Source organism: Lytechinus pictus, unplaced genomic scaffold (genome assembly GCF_037042905.1).
Source record: "Lytechinus pictus isolate F3 Inbred unplaced genomic scaffold, Lp3.0 scaffold_19, whole genome shotgun sequence".
Lineage (NCBI taxonomy): Eukaryota > Metazoa > Echinodermata > Echinoidea > Temnopleuroida > Toxopneustidae > Lytechinus > Lytechinus pictus.
Window position 1 is genome coordinate 2,411,645 of NW_026974140.1, and position 23,267 is coordinate 2,434,911.

The 23,267-nt window shown below is 36.8% G+C and overlaps 1 protein-coding gene across 1 annotated transcript; it reads left to right on the forward strand.

Moving 5' to 3' along the window:
• The first annotated feature begins 10,544 nt into the window (after positions 1 to 10,544).
• LOC129260040 (sialate:O-sulfotransferase 1-like) lies at positions 10,545 to 18,483 on the forward strand. The gene is made up of 3 exons (XM_064114378.1): positions 10,545 to 10,709; positions 15,483 to 15,671; positions 16,661 to 18,483. Exons 1-3 carry the CDS (start codon positions 10,571 to 10,573, stop codon positions 17,041 to 17,043), a joined length of 711 nt encoding a protein of 236 aa, XP_063970448.1. The 5' UTR covers positions 10,545 to 10,570; the 3' UTR covers positions 17,044 to 18,483.
• The last annotated feature ends 4,784 nt before the right edge of the window (positions 18,484 to 23,267 follow it).

Consider the following 23,267-nt stretch of genomic DNA (forward strand, 5'->3'; position numbering starts at 1 on the left):
TTTCATGAAAATCGGTTTTAAAAAATGAGATAGGAGCTCGAAATGCAATATAGGTATAAATTCTAAAATTGTGTTGGCTGAAATTGCCTTGAAACTACAACAATTAAGGACGTTCCACAGTTATATTTGTGCGCATTATGATCTGCGCATAGTTTACACTCTGCGCGCTGACGTCACAATGGATGAACAGGTGATTAATTAGTTGCGGGTATGAGCTGATTTTTCTCACCTTCTGCACTTTAACTGCAGATCCGATGCGTTATTTCATGAAGCTAAAAAATTGAATTATTCCATGGACCATTCAAAAAAATATTCTCTACAATTTCAAAATACTTTACTCTGCAGTGCTGCCAAGAATCACGAATATTACCCCGAGTTTGAATAAATGGTAGAGTGGTTTTGATTTTTTCTTCACATAGATACTAAGCATTCGGCCCATTTTTGGTGTTTTAAAAAGCACATTTGCTCTAATAAAAATGCTGATAGTTTAAAAACAAGCACATGAACCCCTATTTTTTAATGTTTGTACCTCTTAGGTATACCTTCCTCTACAACTCTGCAAATTTTGGTGAAAATGACATGGATTTTGAATAAAGTGCAGCATTTATTGTACGTTTGTAGTTTGTTACTGAAATTTTACATTTTTTAGATTGGGATTTTGTTATCTTTTACGCCATTTTTAAGAACTGACAGTGCTGTTAAACTTAAAATTGCAAACAAATAGCACTATTAATAGATTTTCCATTCTAACGATACAATTATTAACTCTCTTGCGAAATTTGATGACTTTTTCATGTATTTTGACTGAGTAATGGAGGTTTAAACTCATTGTAGTAATCTTGGGCGGTCTAAAAATGCCAAATTCTTTTGAATGCGCAATTCTTAAGAACATCAATTTGGGTGAACTTTGAAGCTCTATAGCAAAAAATCAAGCACATGGACCTATGTTAATTTTTGCATATTTCGAGTATTAAGGTTCTAAAGTATCTATGTGCAAAGTTTGGTGAAAATGACATGGATTTCACTTTAACTGTGGAACGTCCTTAAGACAGCTCACAACTGTCTTAAAGTTAGGGCTAAATTCTTAGCCATGTTGTATTTATGAAATACAGACTCTGCATATTTAAGAAAAGTTACTTAGCCATTCATCCTAAATCTGTCTTAGTCGCGCAAAACTTCTTAGCCATATTCTTAGACAAAATTCTTAGCCAATTCTTTATGGAATACGCGTTTTGGCTAAGCATTTTGTCTTAGACAGAAAAATAAGACAAAATGCTTAGATTTTTGACTTAAGCATGCTTATCTCGTTTATGGAATACGGGCCCTGGACGTTCCACAGTTATGTTTGTGCGCATCATGATCTGTGCATATTTTACGCTCTGCGCGCTGACGTCACAATGGATGAACTGGTGAATAGGTAATGTGAAATGATTTTTCTCCTGACCACTGAAAGACTTGAAATTGGTGAGGTCTTACAGCGGTCTTCAAGATCACTGAAATTTGTCATCTCTGTGGAATGGCTCAGAAAGACCCCTCAAAGAACTCTGAAAGACTGATGGATATTTCTTGTCTTACTGGTCTTAGACTAGTCCTATAGAGATCTTTCCATAGTCTTTCAGAGATCTTTCATGCGACAAGTGATCTTTCAGAATTCTTTCCATGGACTTTGCCTGGAGAGCGTTTCATGAAAGGACTTTATCCGACAAGTCCTGTTTTATCCGACTATTACCATAGTAATAGTACCTCTCAGCCAATCAGAATCAGGGAAAGTTGTCAGATCTGGCAACTTGTCGGACAAAAATGTTGATGAAACGCTCCCCTGGTCTTTCAATGATCTTTGAATGATCTTTCAATGATCTCTCATGAGTCTTACAGTGATCTCCGCGAAAATCTTGAGAGACTGCCGAAAGATCATTGAAAGACTATAAAGACCTTTGTAAGTTCATCGAAAGACCGCTGAAAGACTGCTGAAAGACCATTTTCCTGTAAGACCGTTGTAAGACTGTTTTGAACCGTTTCAAAAAGTTTTGGAGCCCATGAAGACCACGAAGACCACTGAAAGATTGGTCAGGACCCGTGTAAGACCTCAAAGACCATTGTAGGTTCATTGAGAGACCTCTGAAAGATCAACCAAAATTCATGGTCTTTGAAAGGTCTTTCAGCGGTCTTGCTCTCTGTGGAATGTCCCCTTAATTATCTGCACTAACTGCAGATCCGATGTGTTATTTTATGAAGCTAATAAACTGGAATCATTCCATGGACCATTTTTTTTATTCCTCTACAATTTCAAAATATAGTTTCTCTGTATAGTGCTACAAAGTATGATGAATATGACCCGAGTTTGAATAAATGTAAAAGTGGTTCGGAATTTTTCCTCACATAGATACAAAGCTTTTGAAAGAGTGCTGATAGTTTGAAAACAAGCAAATGAACCCATATTTTTCAAATGTTTGCCCCTCTTAGGCATACCTTCCTCTACAACTTTGCAAAGTTTGGTGAAAATGACATGGGTTTTGACTAAAGTGCAGCATTTCTTTTACTTCTCAAGTTTGTTATTGAAATTTGAATTTTTTTAGGTTGAGTATCTTTCCCGCAATTTCTAAGAACTGAGAGTTTGTTAGACTTGATTGAGCAAACAATTGACAGCAATATAAATAAATTATCCATCTTACGGATAATCATATTGCAAAATTTGATGAAATCTTCATGGATTTTGACTGAGTAATATAGCTTTAAACTCATTGTTGTGATCTCATGAGGTCAAAAAATGCCAAATTCTTTTGGATGCGCAATTCTTAAGAACATCATCCATATTGGGTTAACTTTGAAGCTCTATAGCAAGAAAATCAAGCACATGGACCCATGTTAATTTTTGTATATTTGGAATATTCAGGTGCTAAAGTATCTATGTGCAAAGTATGATGTTTGGGAGCAAGACTACGGAACCATTCGCATTTTAGACGGTATTAACAGCCAACCCGCAAAACTTTGGACACTGATAATTTGAAAACGAGCACATGGACCCCATTGTTTAAATATCTTAACTTCTTCAGAATATATTCCTCTACATAATATAGAGAGTATGATGAAAATGACATGGAATTTGAATGTTTGGGAACAGAACTTTACGGAACCATTTGTATTTTAGACATTTTGGACGGTATTATCTCACTTTTACTTGTTTTCGGCGCATTTTGGGCTGTTTCAAGCCAACTCGCAACAGTTTAGACACTGATAGTTTAAAAACGAGCACATGGACCCCATATTTTTAATATTTTAACGTCATAAGAATATATTCCTCTGTTAATCTAGAGAGTATGATGAAAATGACATTGATTTTTAGCGTTTGGGAGCAGAACTAAGGAATCATTCGTATTTTAGACATTTTGGGCGGTATACGACTTTTGCTTGTTTTCAGCGCATTTGGGCTGTTTCAAGCCAACTCGCAACCGTTTAGACACTGATAGTTTAAAAATGAGCACATGGACCCCATGTTTTTAATATTTTAACGTCTTCAAAATAAATTCTTCTACAAATCTAAAGAGTAGGATGAAAATGACATGGATTTTGAATGTTTGGGAGCAGAACTAAGGAATCATTCATATTTTAGACGTATTATTAGACTTTTCCATGTTTTCGGCGCATTTTAGGCGATTTTCAAGCCAACTCGCAACAATTTGGACACCAATAGTTAAAAAACGAGCACATGGACCCCATATTTTTAATATTTTAATGCCTTTAGAATATATTCCTCTACAAATCTAGAGAGCATGGTGAAAATGACATGGATTTTTAATGTTAGGGAGCAAAACTACCTGACTACGAAACCATTCGCATTTTAGACGGTATTATCAGACTTTTGCACGTTTTCGGTGCATTTTAGGTGGATTTCAATATTTTCAAGCCAACTCGCAACACTTTGAACACTGATAGTTTAAAAACGAGCACATGGACCCCATATTTTTAATATTTTAATGTCTGCAGGATATATTCTTTTACAAATCTAGAGAGTATGATGAAAATGACATAGATTTTGAATGTTAGGGAGCAAATCTACGGAACCATTCGCATTTTAGACGGTATTATTAGACATTTGCACGTTTTCGGCGCATTTTATAGGTGGATTTCAATATCAAGCCAACTCGCAACACTTTGGACACTGCTAGTTTAAAAACGAGCACATGGACCCCATATTTTTAATATTTTAATGTCTGCAGGATATATTCTTTTACAAATCTAGAGAGTATGATGAAAATGACATGAATTTTGAGTGTTCGGGGGCAAAACTATGAAACCATTCGCATTTTAGACGGTATTATTAGACTTTTGCACGTTTTGGGCGCATTTTCGGCGATTTTCATGCCAACTCGCATCACTTTAGACTCTCATAGTTAAAAAAACGAGCACATGGACCCCATATTTTTAACTTCCCTACACCTTCGATATGCATTCCTCTACAATTTAGGAGAATTTGATGAAAATGACATGGATTTTGAAAAAAGTGCAGCTTACAAAATACATTTTTTTATTTTTGAGTAGATTCACGTCTTTGAAGATTTGCTTTTACAGGTCGCACGGGCCTAATTACAACTGGCAGGCCATAGATATTCATTCGAGCCAACCCATTGCTCAATTTTTAAATTTGATATTGCTGATTGACAAAAATGAATGAATATGACTGACAATCTAACACTGATTCTAGGGAGGGTACCTACTGAACTTACTTTTTCCAAATTGGAAAGATATACCACCACTATGGAACTATATTTTTACTGGCGGAAGAATTAGGGTCATTTTACTCTCTCAAGTGATGAATTTGGTCCCGGCAGGTGTAGTCTTCAAATGCTGATTTATTTTTAAAATGAGCCGGTCGAGGTACCCTTTTCTGGTCAGATATGGAATGTCAGACATTTATCCTATCCACTGGTAGTAAACATTCAACCCTCGAATTTCCTCCTTATTTTTTATGAATTCTTTTTAAGTGCCACTTTAACACACGAGTCTATGGGAAATGAATTAGGCCTGTGAGCCCTTCCGAGTTTTTGCACCATTCTTGCCAAATGAGGGCGCTGCTGACTCCAAATGTATATAGTTTTACCAATTATAAGACTTTCTCTTACTTTGGTATACACTTTGTTATATATCTTGAAAATTTGATGAAGTTTGATGCGGTAATCACCGAGTAAAGATGATTTAAACTCATATGGTGAATTCGTGAGGTCTAAGAGGGGTGTCTGGAAAACGAAGACCGAAGACCGAAGACCGGGGACTCGTATCACACTCGTGTGAAAGCGTTTGTAGTTCACGCCCGAAGTGTGTACAAAGCAGTGCAAAGTGTGTACAAAACACGTGCGCGGGTTAGAATGGACTTTGGACCTTGCCCCGACACATGTTCTCCCATTGACAATGCACGGGTCCCCGGTCTTCGATCTTCGTTTTCCAAACCCGTTGTTGGGTGTCTGGAAAACGAAGACCGAAGACCTGGGATCGCATTCGTTTAGCTAAGATACCACTTATAAATGTCATTATGAAGGCCTCTATTATTCAGCTCAAATTCAAGAATATTCTGATCTAGAATACATTAATGTCATTAATTGGCTGATAATGAAGTCATGTTAATTGTGTCAATAAATAGTATAGTTAGACCAGTTGAAGCGGGATAGGTCTCCCAGTTTACACCACTATTCCACTGAGACAAGTAACAAACTCCAGTAATCAATCAGACCAGTTTCAAATTTCCAGTTAAAGGTTAACTCTAGACCAGTAATTTCAGATCAGTTTAATTCTTAACTGGTCCAGTAAAGTGAACTCGACCAGTTAGACCAGTATGCCGTTTTTCCATTTTCCAGAATTACATTCTGTGAACTGGTTTTTCCTTCTTAATTGGCTGACATTAATTTGCAATTTTACTACCATTGACATAACGCATGCCCCCGGTCTTCGGTCTTCGTTTTCCAAACCTGTTGTTGGGTGTCTGGAAAACGAAGACCGAAGACCGGGGATCGCGTCAATTCGTCTAGCTAAGATAGGCCTATAATATTCAGCACCAGTACAATGATATTCTGATCTTGGATACGTCATCAGCTATGATTGGCTGCGGATAAGTTATGGTTATTTGTGTGAATATCGTTATCAGCTAGGGCATGCATGTATTAAGGATAACGTACATATTTCACCCACGGAATTCAGCCATTGCAATTCTGAAAACTGTCATAAAACTGAAAACTTGCATACAATACACGTACTCATACTGCGCAATCACGTACGAGCAGACTCAACTCAACTGGCGTTTGCAACTATTTTATACTACCATTGACATACCGCATGTCCCCGGTCTTCGTTTTCCAAACATGTTGTTGGGTGTCTGGAAAACGAAGACAGAAGACCGGGGATTGCGTATTCATCTAGCTAAGATAGGCCTATAATATTCAGCACCAGTTCAAGAATATTCTGATCTTGGATACGTCATCAGCTATGATTGGCTGCGGATAAGTTATGGTTATTTGTGTGAATATCGTTATCAGCTAGGGCATGATATTAAGGATAACGTACATATTTCACCCACAGAATTCAGCCATTGCAATTCTGAAAATTGTCATAAAACTGAAAACTTGCATACAATACACCCCATACTGCGCATTCACGTACAAGCAGACTCAACTCAACTGGCGTTTGCAACTATTTTACTACCATTGACATTACGCATGTCCCCGGTCTTCGGTCTTCGTTTTCCAAACCTGTTGTTGGGTGTCTGGAAAACGAAGACCGAAGACCGGGGATTGCGTATTCGTCTAGCTAAGATAGGCCTATAATATTCAGCACCAGTACAATGATATTCTGATCTTGGATACGTCATCAGCTATGATTGGCTGCGGATAAGTTATGGTTATTTGTGTGAATATCGTTATCAGCTAGGGCATGATTAATATAAGGATAGATAACAATTATAATGTACATATTTCACCCACAGAATTCAGCCATTGCAATTCTGAAAACTGTCATAAAACTGAAAACTTGCATACAATACACCCCATACTGCGCAATCACGTACAATTAAGCAGACTCAACTCAACTGGCGTTTGCAACAATTTTACTACCATTGACATTACGCATGTCCCCGGTCTTCGGTCTTCGTTTTCCAAACCTGTTGTTGGGTGTCTGGAAAACGAAGACCGAAGACCAGGGATTGCGTATTCGTCTAGCTAAGATAGGCCTATAATATTCAGCACCAGTTCAAGAATATTCTGATCTTGGATACGTCATCAGCTATGATTGGCTGCCGAAAAGTTATGGTTATTTGTGTGAATATCGTTATCAGCTAGGGCATGATATTAAGGATAACGTACATATTTCACCCACAGAATTCAGCCATTGCAATTCTGAAAACTGTCATAAAACTGAAAGCTTGCATACAATACACGTACTCATACTGGGCAATCACGTACAAGCAGACTCAACTCAACTGGCGTTTACAACTATTTTATACTACCATTGACATTACGCATGTCCCCGGTCTTCGGTCTTCGTTTTCCAAACCTGTTGTTGGGTGTCTGGAAAACGAAGACAGAAGACCGGGGATTGCGTATTCGTCTAGCTAAGATAGGCCTATAATATTCAGCACCAGTACAATGATATTCTGATCTTGGATACGTCATCAGCTATGATTGGCTGCGGATAAGTTATGGTTATTTGTGTGAATATCGTTATCAGCTAGGGCATGATTAATAAGGATAGATAACAATTATAATGTACATATTTCACCCACGGAATTCAGCCATTGCAATTCTGAAAACTGTCATAAAACTGAAAACTTGCATACAATACACCCCATACTGCGCAATCACGTACAAGCAGACTCAACTCAACTGGCGTTTGCAACTATTTTACTACCATTGACATTACGCATGTCCCCGGTCTTCGGTCTTCGTTTTCCAGACACCCAACAACAGGTTTGGAAAACGAAGACCGAAGACCGGGGACATGCGTAATGTCAATGGTAGTAAAATAGTTGCAAACGCCAGTTGAGTTGAGTCTGCTTGTACGTGATTGCGCAGTATTGGGTGTATTGTATGCAAGTTTTCAGTTTTATGACAGTTTTCAGAATTGCAATGGCTGAATTCTGTGGGTGAAATATGTACGTTATCCTTAATATCATGCCCTAGCTGATAACGATATTCACACAAATAACCATAACTTATCCGCAGCCAATCATGATGACGTATCCAAGATCAGAATATTCATGGTGCTGAATATTATAGGCCTATCTTAGCTAGACGAATACGCAATCCCTGGTCTTCGGTCTTCGTTTTCCAGACACCCAACAACAGGTTTGCATATCGAAAACTTGCATACAGTGTACCGGACATGTAAAAACATAGCAGACGACGTTTGCAGACCTCGCGATCATCGTATGACTAGTGGTGTAGAATGTTCCATTGTGGCTTTATGGGGGAGATAGCATTACAGAGGGATAAAATGTATACAAAAATAATGTTTCAGCGTTGATTCGCAATATTTTGTGTCAATTTCATAAATTATCGTTGTTTGAACGTTTAAAACATCATTATGAAGTGAAAGGATTAAGCAAAACTTTATTTTCAGACTCACCTATGCAGTGGTAAGCTAGGATGCACCCCTCGTATACATAATGGACCCGTCACGAGTGTAGGTTTGCTCTTCGGATATCACTATCACAAAGAAAATCTCCTCTGATTTGATGATAAAAGTGCACTATTTCCTTATTAACCAATCTCCATGGTTCTTTCATGAGTATTTGCCTTACAATGTGCCCTTTATTATTATCTGGGCGGAAATTCTTGATACCATCACCCGCCGATGTGACGACGGATATAATCCAACCGGGTACTATAAAAATGCCCCCCAAACCCATTATCCCAATACATATTCCTGACTATGGATGGTTTTGAGTGATTTTAATGTAATAAAGTGCCATATTTCCCACCAATTGAATTACAAAAAAATTATAATCATCTGATAGAAGAAGTTGTTAACATTCATTTCAGGGGGGCGGAAATTCTATATGAATCAACGCTTGTCCTTGATACACATTTGTTTGAGAAAAAAGGGTATGATGCAAGGGAATTCTGCGTGTTATAAGGGTGCGCGCGTGCAGCGAGGACCTTCTGTCCGCTAGTTTTCCATATAACGAAGACCGAAGACCGGGGACATGCGTAATGTCAATGGTAGTATAAAATAGTTGCAAACGCCAGTTGAGTTGAGTCTGCTTGTACGTGATTGCGCAGTATGAGGTGTATTGTATGCAAGTTTTCAGTTTTATGACAGTTTTCAGAATTGCAATGGCTGAATTCCGTGGGTGAAATATGTACGTTATCCTTAATACATGCATGCCCTAGCTGATAACGATATTCACACAAATAACCATAACTTATCCGCAGCCAATCATAGCTGATGACGTATCCAAGATCAGAATACTCTTGAACTGGTGCTGAATATTATAGGCCTATCTTAGCTAGACGAATTGACGCGATCCCCGGTCTTCGGTCTTCGTTTTCCAGGCACCCAACAACAGGTTTGGAAAACGAAGACCGAAGACCGGGGACATGCGTTATGTCAATGGTAGTAAAATTGCAAATTAATGTCAGCCAATTAAGAAGGAAAAACCAGTTCACAGAATGTAATTCTGGAAAATGGAAAAACGGCATACCGGTCTAACTGGTCGAGTTCACTTTACAGGACCAGTTAAGAATTAAACTGGTCTGAAATTACTGGTCTAGAGTTAACCTTTAATTTGACACAAGCAATTAACATGACTTCATTATCAGCCAATTAATGGCATTAATGTATTCTAGATCAGAATATTCTTGAATTTGAGCTGAATAATAGAGGCCTTCATAATGACATTTATAAGTGGTATCTTAGCTAAACGAATGCGATCCCCGGTCTTCGGTCTTCGTTTTCCAGACACCCAACAACGGGTTTGGAAAACGAAGATCGAAGACCGGGGACCCGTGCATTGTCAATGGGAGAACATGTGTCGGGGCAAGGTCCAAAGTCCATTCTAACCCACGCACGTGTTTTGTACACACTTTGCACTGCTTTGTACACACTTCGGGCGTGAACTACAAACGCTTTCACACGAGTGTGATACGAGTCCCCGGTCTTCGGTCTTCGGTCTTCGTTTTCCAGACACCCGGTCTAAGAGAGGCATAATTATCTTGATTGCGCAAGATTGCATATCATTCAAATACGGCGACTTTGAAGACCCGTAGAAAAAAAATAAGCTCATGAACCTATATTATTTTTTTGCATTTTTATAATGCATAGATACCAAAGTAACTCTCTGCAAAATTTGGTGAAAATGACATGGACTTCACTTTAACTGTGGAACGTCCTTCTTATATCTTATGTGGAAGACTTTTGTAATACATGTACATGAATATGGTTTACATTTGCTAAATAATTGTGTATTTTCATAAATTTTTATATTGCAGTTTTTAATTGGAAATAAATGAATTGAATTGAAAAAAAAAATGCTTTTCTTCTTCAACGGCAATATACAGGCCTTGTTTCATGTAATGATACCAAACTGATGCCGAATGGAACATTCCCACTGACAGCTCTAGCAAGTTATCCAGGTTCGGGTAACACATGGATGAGACATCTTATCGAGACATCAACCGGCTACGCCTCTGGGAACAGCAAACCAAGCTATATACTCGTCGGAGCAGGTATATAATGTACCCCCCCCCCCCTTTTCTCTCTCTCTCTCCCCCCCTCTCTCTCCCCCTCTCTCATTCTCTTCCAAAATCGTTTTTTTTTTTCCTGCTAAGGTTATTCTTTCTCTTTTTACCTCTTCCCCTCTTCCACCTCTTTACATTTCCTTATCCCCATGCATTGGGAGGTATCATGGTCATACTTCATTCTTTAACCATGGACCCTAGTCTCCCTACTACAAACCATTGACCAGCCTTTAACAAAATTTGACCATCCTGACCCGAACTCTAATTCAATCCATATAAATTATATGCTTTAAGAGGAAGTGGTCAATATGTATTTGTATTTTTAATTTTGTATTTGTATTTATTTAGACAAGTAAAACATACTTGTAAGTAAAACATGTCAAGGGATACAAAAAAAGGTTTGAAAAACCCGTACAAGTTTGGATCCCAATAGTATAAAATAGCATCAAGATAAAAACATAAGTTAAACAATCGGAAAAATAAAACAATGTAAATAACCATAGAAAAGGACATAAAAAACATTTATAGATTTATGTAACGTTTAAAAAGATTTAAAATGTGATATAAGAACAAAAAGATAAAACATGGATAAGATAACATAATATAACAAAATATAATAAATTAAATTGATGAAAAATATTTATGAGTTGTGGTGTGATTCAAAATTATACATAATATGACAAGAATGATAATAAATTAGCTGGCATTATTATGGAAAAGAAAAGTGAAATTATTTAGTAATATAGAAATTATGTAAGAAGGTGAGCCTTGAGTAAGTTTTTAAAAGTCGAGATAGATGTGCTATTTACTACATCATTAGGGAGCATGTTCCAATCTTTGGAGGTTCTAACACAAAAAGAGTTTTGGAAGTAGTCTGTTTTTGCAAAGGGCGTGGTTACCTTCTTGTCATGATCGTTCCTACCTATCCTGTGGGCTATTTTAATCATTACATTGACATGAACTAAATTATTAGTAAGCTTATAAAACATAACAAGTCTATGGTACTTTCGTCTTGCTTCCAAAGTTGGCATATTGAAATTCTGTAAAAGTACGTTGTAACTTGTTTGCCAATCCCGGCACATCATTCTTACGTATCTATTCTGTATACGCTCGAGCAATTTTATATGGGTTGCCCGATACGGGTCCCATGCTATACAGCAATATTCTAAGCATGGTCGAATGAGTGACTCGTAAAGGGTCTTAAAAACTGATCTTTGACAGTTCATAAAGTTCCTTTTCACAATACCTATAATTTTATTGCATTTAGTATATGTTTCTTCACAATGATCTTTCCAATTTAGTGTGTCATTAATTAGAATGCCTAAATACCTTTCAGACTTAGTTATGGTTAAGTCGTTTCCATCCATTTTATATGCATAGTCTATTTTTGAAACTTTTCTGGACATTTTCATTATTTTACATTTTGACACATTAAAATCAAGAAACCATTTATTTGACCATTTCTTTAACGTGTCGAGATCATTTTGCAGAATCACACAATCTTGTATAGAATTTACTGGTCTATATAAGATACAATCATCAGCATAGAGTTTCATTTCAGAAACAATTCCATTGGATATGTCACTTATAAAACATAGAAAAAGTATGGGGCCAAGGATTGTCCCTTGAGGCACACCTGATTTCACGTCAATCCATTTTGAATATTCTCCATTTAATACCACGCGTTGTGTTCGCAATTTCAAAAAATTCATTATCCATTTCAAATTTGAGCCCTTAATACCACAGCGTTTGAGCTTGAACTCTAAATGTGCGTGTGACACGCTATCAAAAGCTTTAGCGAAGTCTAAAAACGCTATGTGAACATTGCAACCCGAGTCCATACATTTACTCCAGTCTTGAATGACCTCAATCAATTGAGTCTCGCATGATCGCTTTTCACGAAACCCATGCTGATTGTCATGTAAGATATTGTTATCATTTAAATGACGAACAAGTTGTTTACAAACAATTCTTTCTAACAGTTTACAAACGTGCGAAGTCAAGGATATGGGTCGATAATTACTGGGGTCTTCTTTATTGCCCCTTTTAGAAATGGGACACACATTAGCACAGAGCCAATCTAAAGGCAAATCTCCAGTTGAAAGAGATCTATTGAAAAGATCACAAAGCGATGGTGCGAGTTCAACGGCACCTTCTTTAAGAATACATTGGGCTAATCCGTCTGGACCAACAGACTTCGTAGAATCAATATTCTTAAGTAATCTACGTACATTTTCAACATCACAGTTAATGTGTTTGTGAATATGTGTTCGACCGGCAAAATTTGGCTAAAATCAGCCGAATTATTAGTAAGAATGAAAGATATAAAACTCCGGGTAGGGTCATCCAACCCCTACTCTAAGTTTTATTTCTTTAGTTCTATACTGTTATGTGGTGAGTATACTGCTTTTGAAATACATAATGCAGGCATGACTGCCAGAGGTTTTCTTGCTCCCTTAATAAAGCAAGATAATTTTCAATCATGTACTTAGATCCTTTAATCATGCCTGTTTCTTTGTTATTATTTACTACTACATTTTACGCCAGATAAGACACCAAATTAGATCATGTAACCATTGGTTCCAAAGGACACAATTTTATGAGCCTTGATGCAAAAAAAAAGAAGCAATAAAACAATAAATGGCGTCGAACTTGGATTTTGAGTGTCATTTTGAATTTTTACGAGTTTTAGTTTATTCATCTTTAATAACTCTTATATTCAGAATTATGTATGGACACCGAGATGGCCATTATAGGAAAAAACGATGTGACTACCAATATCAGAACTCTGACAATCATCACTACCATCACCATCATCATCACGATTATCACCACCACCATCATCATCGTCATCCAGGGCCGTAGCTAGAGGGGGGGTATGGGGGGGTGCGACACCCCCCCAACATTCGTGGCAGTCGGCAAAATCATGTACCAGTTGGCAAAATGGAGGATAGGGGAGAAAAAGAAAGAAAGAAAGAGAGAGAGAGAGGGGGGAGAGAAAGAAAGAAAGAAAGAAAGAAAGAAAGAAAGAAAGAAAGAAAGAAAGAAAGAAAGAAAGAAAGAAAGAAAGAAAGAAAGAAAGAAAGAAAGAAAGAAAGAAAGAAAAACACAAGACTTAAAAAAAATGGTAACTCTGCAGTTGGCAAATTCATGAAGACAAGTCTACAACTTGTAGACTTGTCTACAAGTTTGCAGTTGGCAAAAAACACAAAAATGTTCTAAGTTATTTTTACTAAACTTTTTTTTTTTTATTTATGGTGTCAGAATGTGCTTAGGATGGGGATGGGGGCAGGTTGGGGTTGCATCATTCCTGGTGCTCGCATTGTCTGACTAATGAGACATATAGTCCTGTTGTATTTTAAGTCCATAAAGATTATGCAAAAAACTATCTCCTCGCACTTCAAGTTATCATTGTTTTATGTGGTGACATATGCTTTTTTCATGACTATATACTTAAAGTGATTGCCCCCTTTTAAGGCCTTAATAAAACATTTCCAGTCAGTGCTTACGTTCGCATTGGTGTGGACCGATATAGATACCGGGCTGGTGTTAAATCAACACCGGCGTTTTTGCAGTGCACGAATTCCTAAAGACAGTCCTTAAAATGTTCCTTTTTCTGATCTAATTATAACAAATTTTCAGCTCGCGCTTCGCACTCGCATCACTTAATTAGTGAAATAGTAAATTCCTACAAACAAGCCATAGAATGCCCCTCTTCAAGTCTGAATTTCAAAAATTGTCAGCTCGCGCTTCTCGCCCGCAATATTTCATTAGTGAAATACGTATCATGTTCATGATTACAATGACCACAAAAAGTGCTTCATGTGCCAGTGTAATACTAACAAAATCAGCAAGCGCTTGGCGCTCGCATTAGATGACTATGATGAGATACGTACGCACTTCATGAATTCCAAAAGATAGTCCTGAAAATGTCCCTTTTTAGGGTTAAGTTATACAAAAATTTTCAACTCGCGCTTCGCGCTCACATTGTTTGTTTTGTAAGACAGGTACGTATCATGATTACAAAAATTTGCTTATAATGTCCCTTTTTAGGACTGAATATCAAACATTTTCAGCTCGCGCTTCGCGCTCGCATTATTTGATCACTAAGATACATATCCGTTTAATGCCACAGTCCTTAAAACGTCTCCGTCTATCAGGTCAGTATACCTGGCAATTGAGCGCGCTTCGCGCGCCCACTTAATGACTCTAAATTTTTGCTGGTGCCCCCCCCCCAATGCCGTGACCCACGGTACGTCACTGTTAGCAGTAGCACTCTTGAAATTTTAGTTGAGACATCTTGCACAGAAGGTCAATTAAAAATTAACAAATCTTTGATTTTTATATTATTAATGCATAGGGTATATCATTATACTGCAAGTTAGCAACTACGGCACACTAGCCTTTATTTTTAAAGTGCAAATATCTTTGTATATCTTTGTATAATTTACCTTAAAGTATTCACCAAATGCCACCAATTCAATTCTAAAAATTCAAAATCTTTTAGCATGTGATTATTGAGGGGGGGGGCACATCCCCCATCAGACTCCCCCTGTACTCACGTTGGCGCTGTCACGCCAAATTTAGTTGGCAAATTTAGCTGGTACACCCCCCCAACAAAATGCTTCTGGCTACGGCCCTGTCGTCATCACCACCATTATCATCACCACTATCATCATCACCACTATCATCATCATCATGCACCACCATTATTATCATTTTAATTTGGTACATATTTTTCTACGATATTTTCTTTGACAGGTTTTAAAGGTGAAAGGGTACCACACTTCGCCGGTAGAACTCTGACCATCAAGACACACACTTTCCATCCGAGAATGGACAGTGCTATTTTACTTGTACGTAATCCATACAGAGCTATGGTGGCCGAATTTAATAGACAGAAAGCGGGAAAGACTGGACATGCCGAGGACAACATTTTCAGGACAGAAGGTAAATTCATCTTACTACGATCATTACTTTGACAGTAACTATACAGTCATCAATAATATTAACCTGTGGGTATTACAACTGCTGCATGTTAATTGTAGTGCAGTAGAATGTGACCATAATTAATATACCGGTCCATGCTTCCAAAGTTCCGATATCATTGTTATTTCGATCATAGGAGAGAAACCATAATGTGATGAAGAAATAAAACAACATGCTAGTATACCCGTGTCATATTATGATTACTGCCCCGTGGGAAACCACAAATCCCTGATAATTAAGTAGGGCCTACATGGCTTATGGGAAAGTTTTTCCTTTATGTCATGATATTTACTATGGTTGCCAATTTAAAATTTACATATATTTAAATTTTAAGACAGCTATAACTTTATTGTTGCTTGTCCGATTTCTTTCTATTATCATCATTCTGTTCTACTTTTACTCTTCTCCTCTCTCATGCAAAATGCTATTACCAAGGTAGGATTCCCCTTTAATTTGACACATTTTTAAAATTTGCGGTTGGCGCACTAGACACAATATGTTTGAAACCATGTTTGTATGAGGGACAATGAAAAGTAGAGCCCCAAATCGAAAGTCCTTGTTTATAATGGTTTTGCAGGTCTTTTTTTTCAATAATGAGAGAATAGGAAAATTAGAAAATGAAGCAAATGTCGTACCATCTCAGCGTGTAGTGACCGACCGACCGAGAAAATTTTCAAATTTGAATAGTATACTTTTAATATTTAGAGCACTTGATAACATGAAGGGAATACTTCATTATTGAATATAGTACCTACATAATAATACTTTTTTTTTTCGTTTGTGGTCGAAAATTTGGGGAGCTTTCTTTTTTTTTGGGGGGGGGGGCTTGCAGTCCCCAAAGCCTCCCGTAAAACTGCTCCTGCATCCAGGAAGGTCAATATTATGTAGAGCTTATCAAATGTTTTACCAAATTATTAATCCACTTCTTCTTCTTCGTTTTCTTATTTCAGATTGGAGGAGGTATGTTAAGAAGCAATCTCAAACATGGTTTAAGCTCTACGAAAAATACATCTCAGAATGCAACCATTTGGGCCACACCTGCAAGTCTATGTTAATCGTGTACTATGAACAACTCCAACTACACCTTAAGGATGAACTGCGACGAGTATTGAATTATCTTGGTGTAATGATCGATGAAGAAAGACTTACATGTACAGTGAGAAATTCAGAGGGACAGTTTCACAGACCAAAGTCAAATAAGACATTAGATCCGTTTTTCGAGGAAGACAGGAGATTCGTAGAGGAATCTTTGAAAAAATATATTGAGTTGATTGAACAGGAAGGCTTGGAGAAACCACCATTATCACTAAGCGCATTTCCGACAGATTTATAGATAATGATGCATCGATTAATTACTACCATTTTGTCATTATAAGGAGATGAAGACTATAGGGGTTGGTAGTTTCTCACCAAGGGAGGGGAGTGGATACGGGGTTCATTGCCCCGCCCACGCAAGATCTAGTATTGTACACATCGAAGAAAGGTGCTCATGAACAAGGTGGATATCAGTTACTCTAATCAGTGGCGTACCGTGGGTCACGGCCTTGAAGTGAACACGTGCACACTAAGAAAAATAGGTTCAACTTTGCACCTCTAAAGGTGCAGACCGGATGTCACACTGGGCGCACCTTTAGGGTGTAACTTTGTACCTTTTGGAAAGGTGCAACTTTGCACCTCATGATATGTCACCAATGAACAAAAAAAGTGTAATCTGTAATGTTTTTGTTGAGAAGTAACTCGCACAAATATGAATTTTTTTTGGTCAAGTTTTTAGTTTTAATTTGTCTAAAATATGAAGATTTTGGGGGGAAAATGACACCTAAATATTTTTCAGCTCCTGATGACAAAGCAATGTGATGAAGGGGCATGACATAATCATTTGTTTGATATCAAATTCGTCATGATAGCACAAATATTTTATAAGATAAAGTAAATTTTAAGATGTTTGGCTAGTGCCAACTTTTCTTTGAATTTCCTGGGTGTATGTAAACTTCTGGCCTCAACTGTGTGTGCTATATTAGGGATAGATATATTATTTTGAACCTTCTCCATAATTTCATTTTTTAATTTGAGTGGGGTACATAATGTAACTCTTCCCCAAATAGCACCTATAAAGGTGCAGAATGTCACCCGAATTGGAAATCAGGATGCCACCGTGCTTGGTCGTCCGCTTCGTCTTGCCAAATTTCCAAGAATTCTTTTCACAGAATTCTTCTGCAATGCACACAATCAGAGTAAGTGCATTCGAGCTCTACCTTTAATTCCGCAATAATTAATTGGCACAAACAGTACTCTTCCCAAAATAATCAGACAAGCGTATATGCGAATTATGCAATTCTTTTTTGATAATTCACAGACCCCTCAACACGTAAGATTTCTACGTAGTTTGTTCCCAGACCCTATAAACTCTATACGACATCATGGGCAAATTTCGCAAGTAAAACAGTTTTATCGTCATTACACGCATACAAGACGCACACTCTTACACACACACACACTCTCCCAAACACAAACGAGAAAAAAAGTATTTTTTTCATTTGCGAGCATTTTGATAAGGATGAAGTATGATAGGGACCTAGAATCATAACCTATATAGTGGTATAAATGATGGTTTATATTGGTATGGTTTTGTTTGGTGTATTGTATTTTCAACAGAAATTGTGGTTGTGTTTGTTTTTAATATTGTTTAAGTGAAACTTGGATAAGGATCAACATCACGAAATCGTATATTCAATGTACATCATGGTCAATAAACTACGTTTATGTTAGAGTATATAGTTTTTACATTGTATTTTTTCAGAAGTCACCCTAGGGAAATATCTGCATGGAGCCCATTTAATAAAACTTGTTATTTCATGATAAGAATTCACAATAACACTTACTATAGAATTATACTAAAATCATTCGGTTTGATTGGCTGATAATGAACATGTTATAGAAAGTGTGCATAATGAAACGGGACCCAAAATATCTCGCTTTTCAAAATCGCAAATAATTTTGTGTGAATAGAATGACTATGAAAGTCTTATAGACAGCAAACGTAATATCGGCTTGTACCATCACATCGTAATATCGGGTTATCGCGTTTGGTTGGGCAATCGCAAAACCCAACCATTCAATATACACGAAGAAATATTTACATTTATTCAAAATTTTCTCAGATAGTGAATGTTCATTTTGTGGGAATACTGAAGAAACTTACGAGCATCTGTTTTTTTCATGTGAAAAGACGAGAGACGTATGGATAGATTGTGGTAACTTATTCAATATGTATGAAATAAAAAATGCCAGGTGGGTGGATATACACATTGGTGTTAAGCATGCTAATATAGGGAAGGAACAGATAATTAATCACATTATTCTTTTAATAAAATATATGATCTTTGTTTGCAGCAGTGAGGACTAAAAAAAAGACCACCTAGTCCCAACGAAATTAGAGAGAAGATATTAGAAAATGAACGTGAAGAGAAAATTTTAGCAGTAACGCGGGGTAAATTATCAAACCATATAAGGAAATGGGAACATTTCCTTACAACACCTACAAGAGTATAGAGGCGACAGAGCTCACGAGATTATGTTCGTTCATTATGGTGTTTTTCTTGTTTCAAACGGGACGCGGTCACCGTATGCAAGGGCGTATGAAGTGTGTGAGTGTTTGAGGGTGTGAAGTGTGGGGGTTTGCGGAGGGAAGGGGGTGGGTAAGGAGGGGGCAGGTACAACGCATATACTTTTATAAGTTTTTTTCTCTGATATTTGTTTGTTAAACTCATCTGGTAGTGGTACGATGCAGTGTCTTAGAATATTATTTCATGATGTAGATAATGTATACGAGTTTAAGAGATTATTTTGTTCGAATTATTATTTACAATTATTAATTTGTAAACTGAATTGTATATGAAATTTGATTTGAGAGAAAAACAATAAAACATCTTAAAAAAAAAAAAAAAATCGAGAAAAGGGCCCCCTAAATTCCTGATGATTTGGATCCAGTTTACCCGACCCTTTTTTGTTTTTTGGCTTACATTCTTCACAAAACATCCCTTAAAATTGACCAAAACATTCATATATTTTGATTGATATTTTCACAAAGCGTCGGGAAAAATGGACCCGACCTTTCGCCAAAATGAAACTGGTTTTGGATCTGGCAACAACTCCCTCAAATTTCAATATAAAAATCAAATTTCAAACAAAACTAAATGAAGTTTCAAGCAACTCGGGTTGTGTTACGCTTTACCTGGAGAGGGCGCTAATTATGGCATCTTTGTCATGCTCCCCCATAGAGATGTGTATACATCTCTATGTGCTCCCCGCGGATCGGTGATCTCGGCCGCCCGCGAATATTTTGTCCGTACATGGAAACGCTATGGTACATGAATTATTCATAAGTTGAGCTAAAAAAACTGAAGTGCGCAGGCGCATGGACTTCGCCGATAACTCTATAGCTTCATCAATTTGTACATGAACGAATGGACTAGCACACTCTTGTACAAAAATGAATGGTCTCCATCCCAATCTCCCCGCTTTCTGAAGTTTCGATTTCTTTCTTCACCTCTCTCTCCCTCTCTTGCAATCTCTCTCCCTTCCTCTCTCTTAGCACATACACTCTCTCTGCTTTATGAATCATGAATGAATTGACCAAGGAGAGTTAGAGTGATATCTCCTTGAATTGACTCGCATAACGTTCTCGCACCATGTCAGCCAAGTTCCCCCCCCCCTCTCTCTCCATTGATTAGGCCTTATAACTTTTAGAAATGCATTAATGCCTAAACCTTTGGAAATAAAAAAATAATGTTGAATTTAAATGTTGATCAGGATTCACGAAGACTTGAAATCGCAAGAGCTTCAAGCTAGTAATTGAGTGATTTATGATTTAGTTATACTTTCCCCCAACCCCCACGTCACATTTCAATGTCAAATATTCCTTGCAGACACATATAAATCATTGTGTGTGTGTGTGGGGGGGGGGGGGGTTGACCGAGGTCACTTAATAGTTATTTTTTTACAAAATCATAGTATACTGTATAGGAGTACATTAACGGAATGATTGTCCGAATGGTGCTGTATACAGAAATATATACACTCTAAAAATAGTTGGGCAAAAATTTCCATCTTTTAACCAACCCTGGGCAACATACTGTCCACACAACTATTGGTTAAAATCTTTCCAAATTGGGTAATAAATGTGTTCAGTTGGATATAATAATTGCCCAGAATATTTATATTTTATTACCCAACACAGTGGACAGTATGTTGCCCAACATTTTAAGTGTGTATGGTGAGAGAGGAATTACAAAACATGAGCTAGACAGGAGAGACAAAATTGCTAGGGCGTTAACTCTTAACCTATCAGTTAATGAAACTTGATAATCTGTCTTATTTCGTCTATGCCTGTAGAAATTATGTAATTTGTTGGACCAAAATAAGAATAAAAAACAATCAGAATTTATTCATTTATTTTTATTTTTTAAATATCTTTATACAGGATAACAAGCTCAAAATGACTTTTTTTTCAGCATGGTCCTGTTAACATGAAATAACAATATATACATAATGTGTATAAATTATTGCAAAACCATCCATTACACAAATTGAATGCTTAAGATATTGCATACAAAAATTTTAGAGCTATTTGCCAGATAAAATTCATGAAGATATAATAATCCTTAAAAATGGCAAGGCTTGCAAAGTTGCAATCATCATCTGACCATATCGATATTAAAAATGATGAAAAGTGTAAAGTTACTTTTTGTCAAAGACCGAGTGAGGAAATAAAGGTTTTCTAAATAGTTACCCCCAAAATGATAATGAACTTGCGACTTTTTATGATTAAAAATATATTGGACATTATAATATTGCGTAACATGAAAAAGGTCCATCATAATAGACCCACTGTAAAGCCGATATGATTTTTGGGGGATGTTTTAAAGTTAATTTTGTTTTAGTTCTTCAAAGTAGGCTTACTAGGTGTATCCTTTAGAAAGGGCAGGCTATATCTGTCCCTGTTGTTAAACTTTGGGGATTTTGGTATAGCTCTTGGATATAACCAACCACTTTATTAGTAGAACAACAATCAGTGGCGGCACCAGGGGGGGGGGGGCAAATGCCCCCCTCCCCAGTTAAGATCATTGCCCCTCCCCCATAAAATTTTGAAAACTGAAGAAAGAAATGAAGTAAATGCTGTCATAAACATCCTACTCAAGCTATAAAGTGCTCCGAAGCAACATTTTTACCCTTCAAATATTGAAATTTTGTCATAATGCCACTGTTAGCTCTCAACAAATCTTTCAGGTCATTATGTAAATTCAAAATTTCGTCGCGCTTTTTGCTCGCAGTGGCTGTCGATTGAGATGAATAAATGCGCTCAATAGGATAACATGGGACTTTAAAATCCAGTTTTCCAGTCGATTTGCACAAATTCTTTTTCTAGAGATTCGAGTTTTCATTATTTGTTTAAGCAAGATATACGCATCCTGTATGCATGTTCATAATATTAAAATAAATTGCTGAATGTAAAACTTTTTCAGCTACGCGCTCGCATTAATTAATTAGTGAGATACCCATCCTGTTAATTATTTTACAAGAAAGCGCTTAAATAACGTCAAGTTATCACATCAGGATGTTTTTTAAGCTAGCGCTTTGCACTTGCATTATATATTGGAGAGCTCTGAAATTTTTGTATGCAATATCTTTAATAAGCATTCAATTTGTGTAATGGATATTTTGCAATAATTTATACAAATTATGTATTATTATTATTTCATGTTAACAGGACCATACTGAAAAACAGTCATTTTGAGCTTGTTATCCTGTATAAAGATATTTAAAAGAATAAAAAATAAATGAATAAATTCTGATTGTTTTTTATTCTTGTTTTGGTCCAACAAACTACATAATTTCTACAGGCATAGACGAAATAAGACAGATTATCAAGTTTCGTTAACTGATAGGTTCTGAGTATCAATTTTGTCTCTCCTGTCTAGCTCATGTTTTGTCTTTCCTCTCTCACCATACACACTTAAAATGTTGGGCAACATACTGTCCACTGTGTTGGGTAATAAAAATATATATATTCTGGGCAATTATTATATCCAACTGAACAAAATTATTACTCAATTTGGACAGATTTTAACCAATAGTTGTGTAGACAGTATGTTGCCCAGGGTTGGTTAAAAGATGGAAATTTTTGCCCAACTATTTTTAGAGTGTAGACATATTTCTGTACTGACAGCACCATTCGGACAATCATTCCCTTAATGTACTCCTATACAGTATACTATGATTTTGTAAAAAAAAAAAATATTAAGTGACCTCGGTCAACCCCCCCACACACACACAACGATTTATACGTGTCTGCAAGGAATATTTTACATTGAAATGTGACGTGGGGCCGTGGGGGTTGGGGAAAGTATAACTAAATCATAAATCACTCAATTACTAAGCTTGAAGCTCTTGCGATTTCAAGTCTTCATGAATCCTGATCAACATTTAAATTCAATATTATTTTTTTTATTTCCAAAGGTATAGGCATCAATGCATTTCTAAAAGTTATAGGCCTAA

Excerpts from the sequence above, each read along its gene's own strand:
- LOC129260040 (XM_064114378.1), top strand. The coding sequence starts at position 10,571 with ATGCCGAATGGAACATTCCCACTGACAGCTCTAGCAAGTTATCCAGGT. Across the intron at positions 10,710-15,482 it reads CTATATACTCGTCGGAGCAG|GTTTTAAAGGTGAAAGGGTA; the intron begins GTATATAATGTA and ends TTTCTTTGACAG. Across the intron at positions 15,672-16,660 it reads CAACATTTTCAGGACAGAAG|ATTGGAGGAGGTATGTTAAG; the intron begins GTAAATTCATCT and ends TTCTTATTTCAG.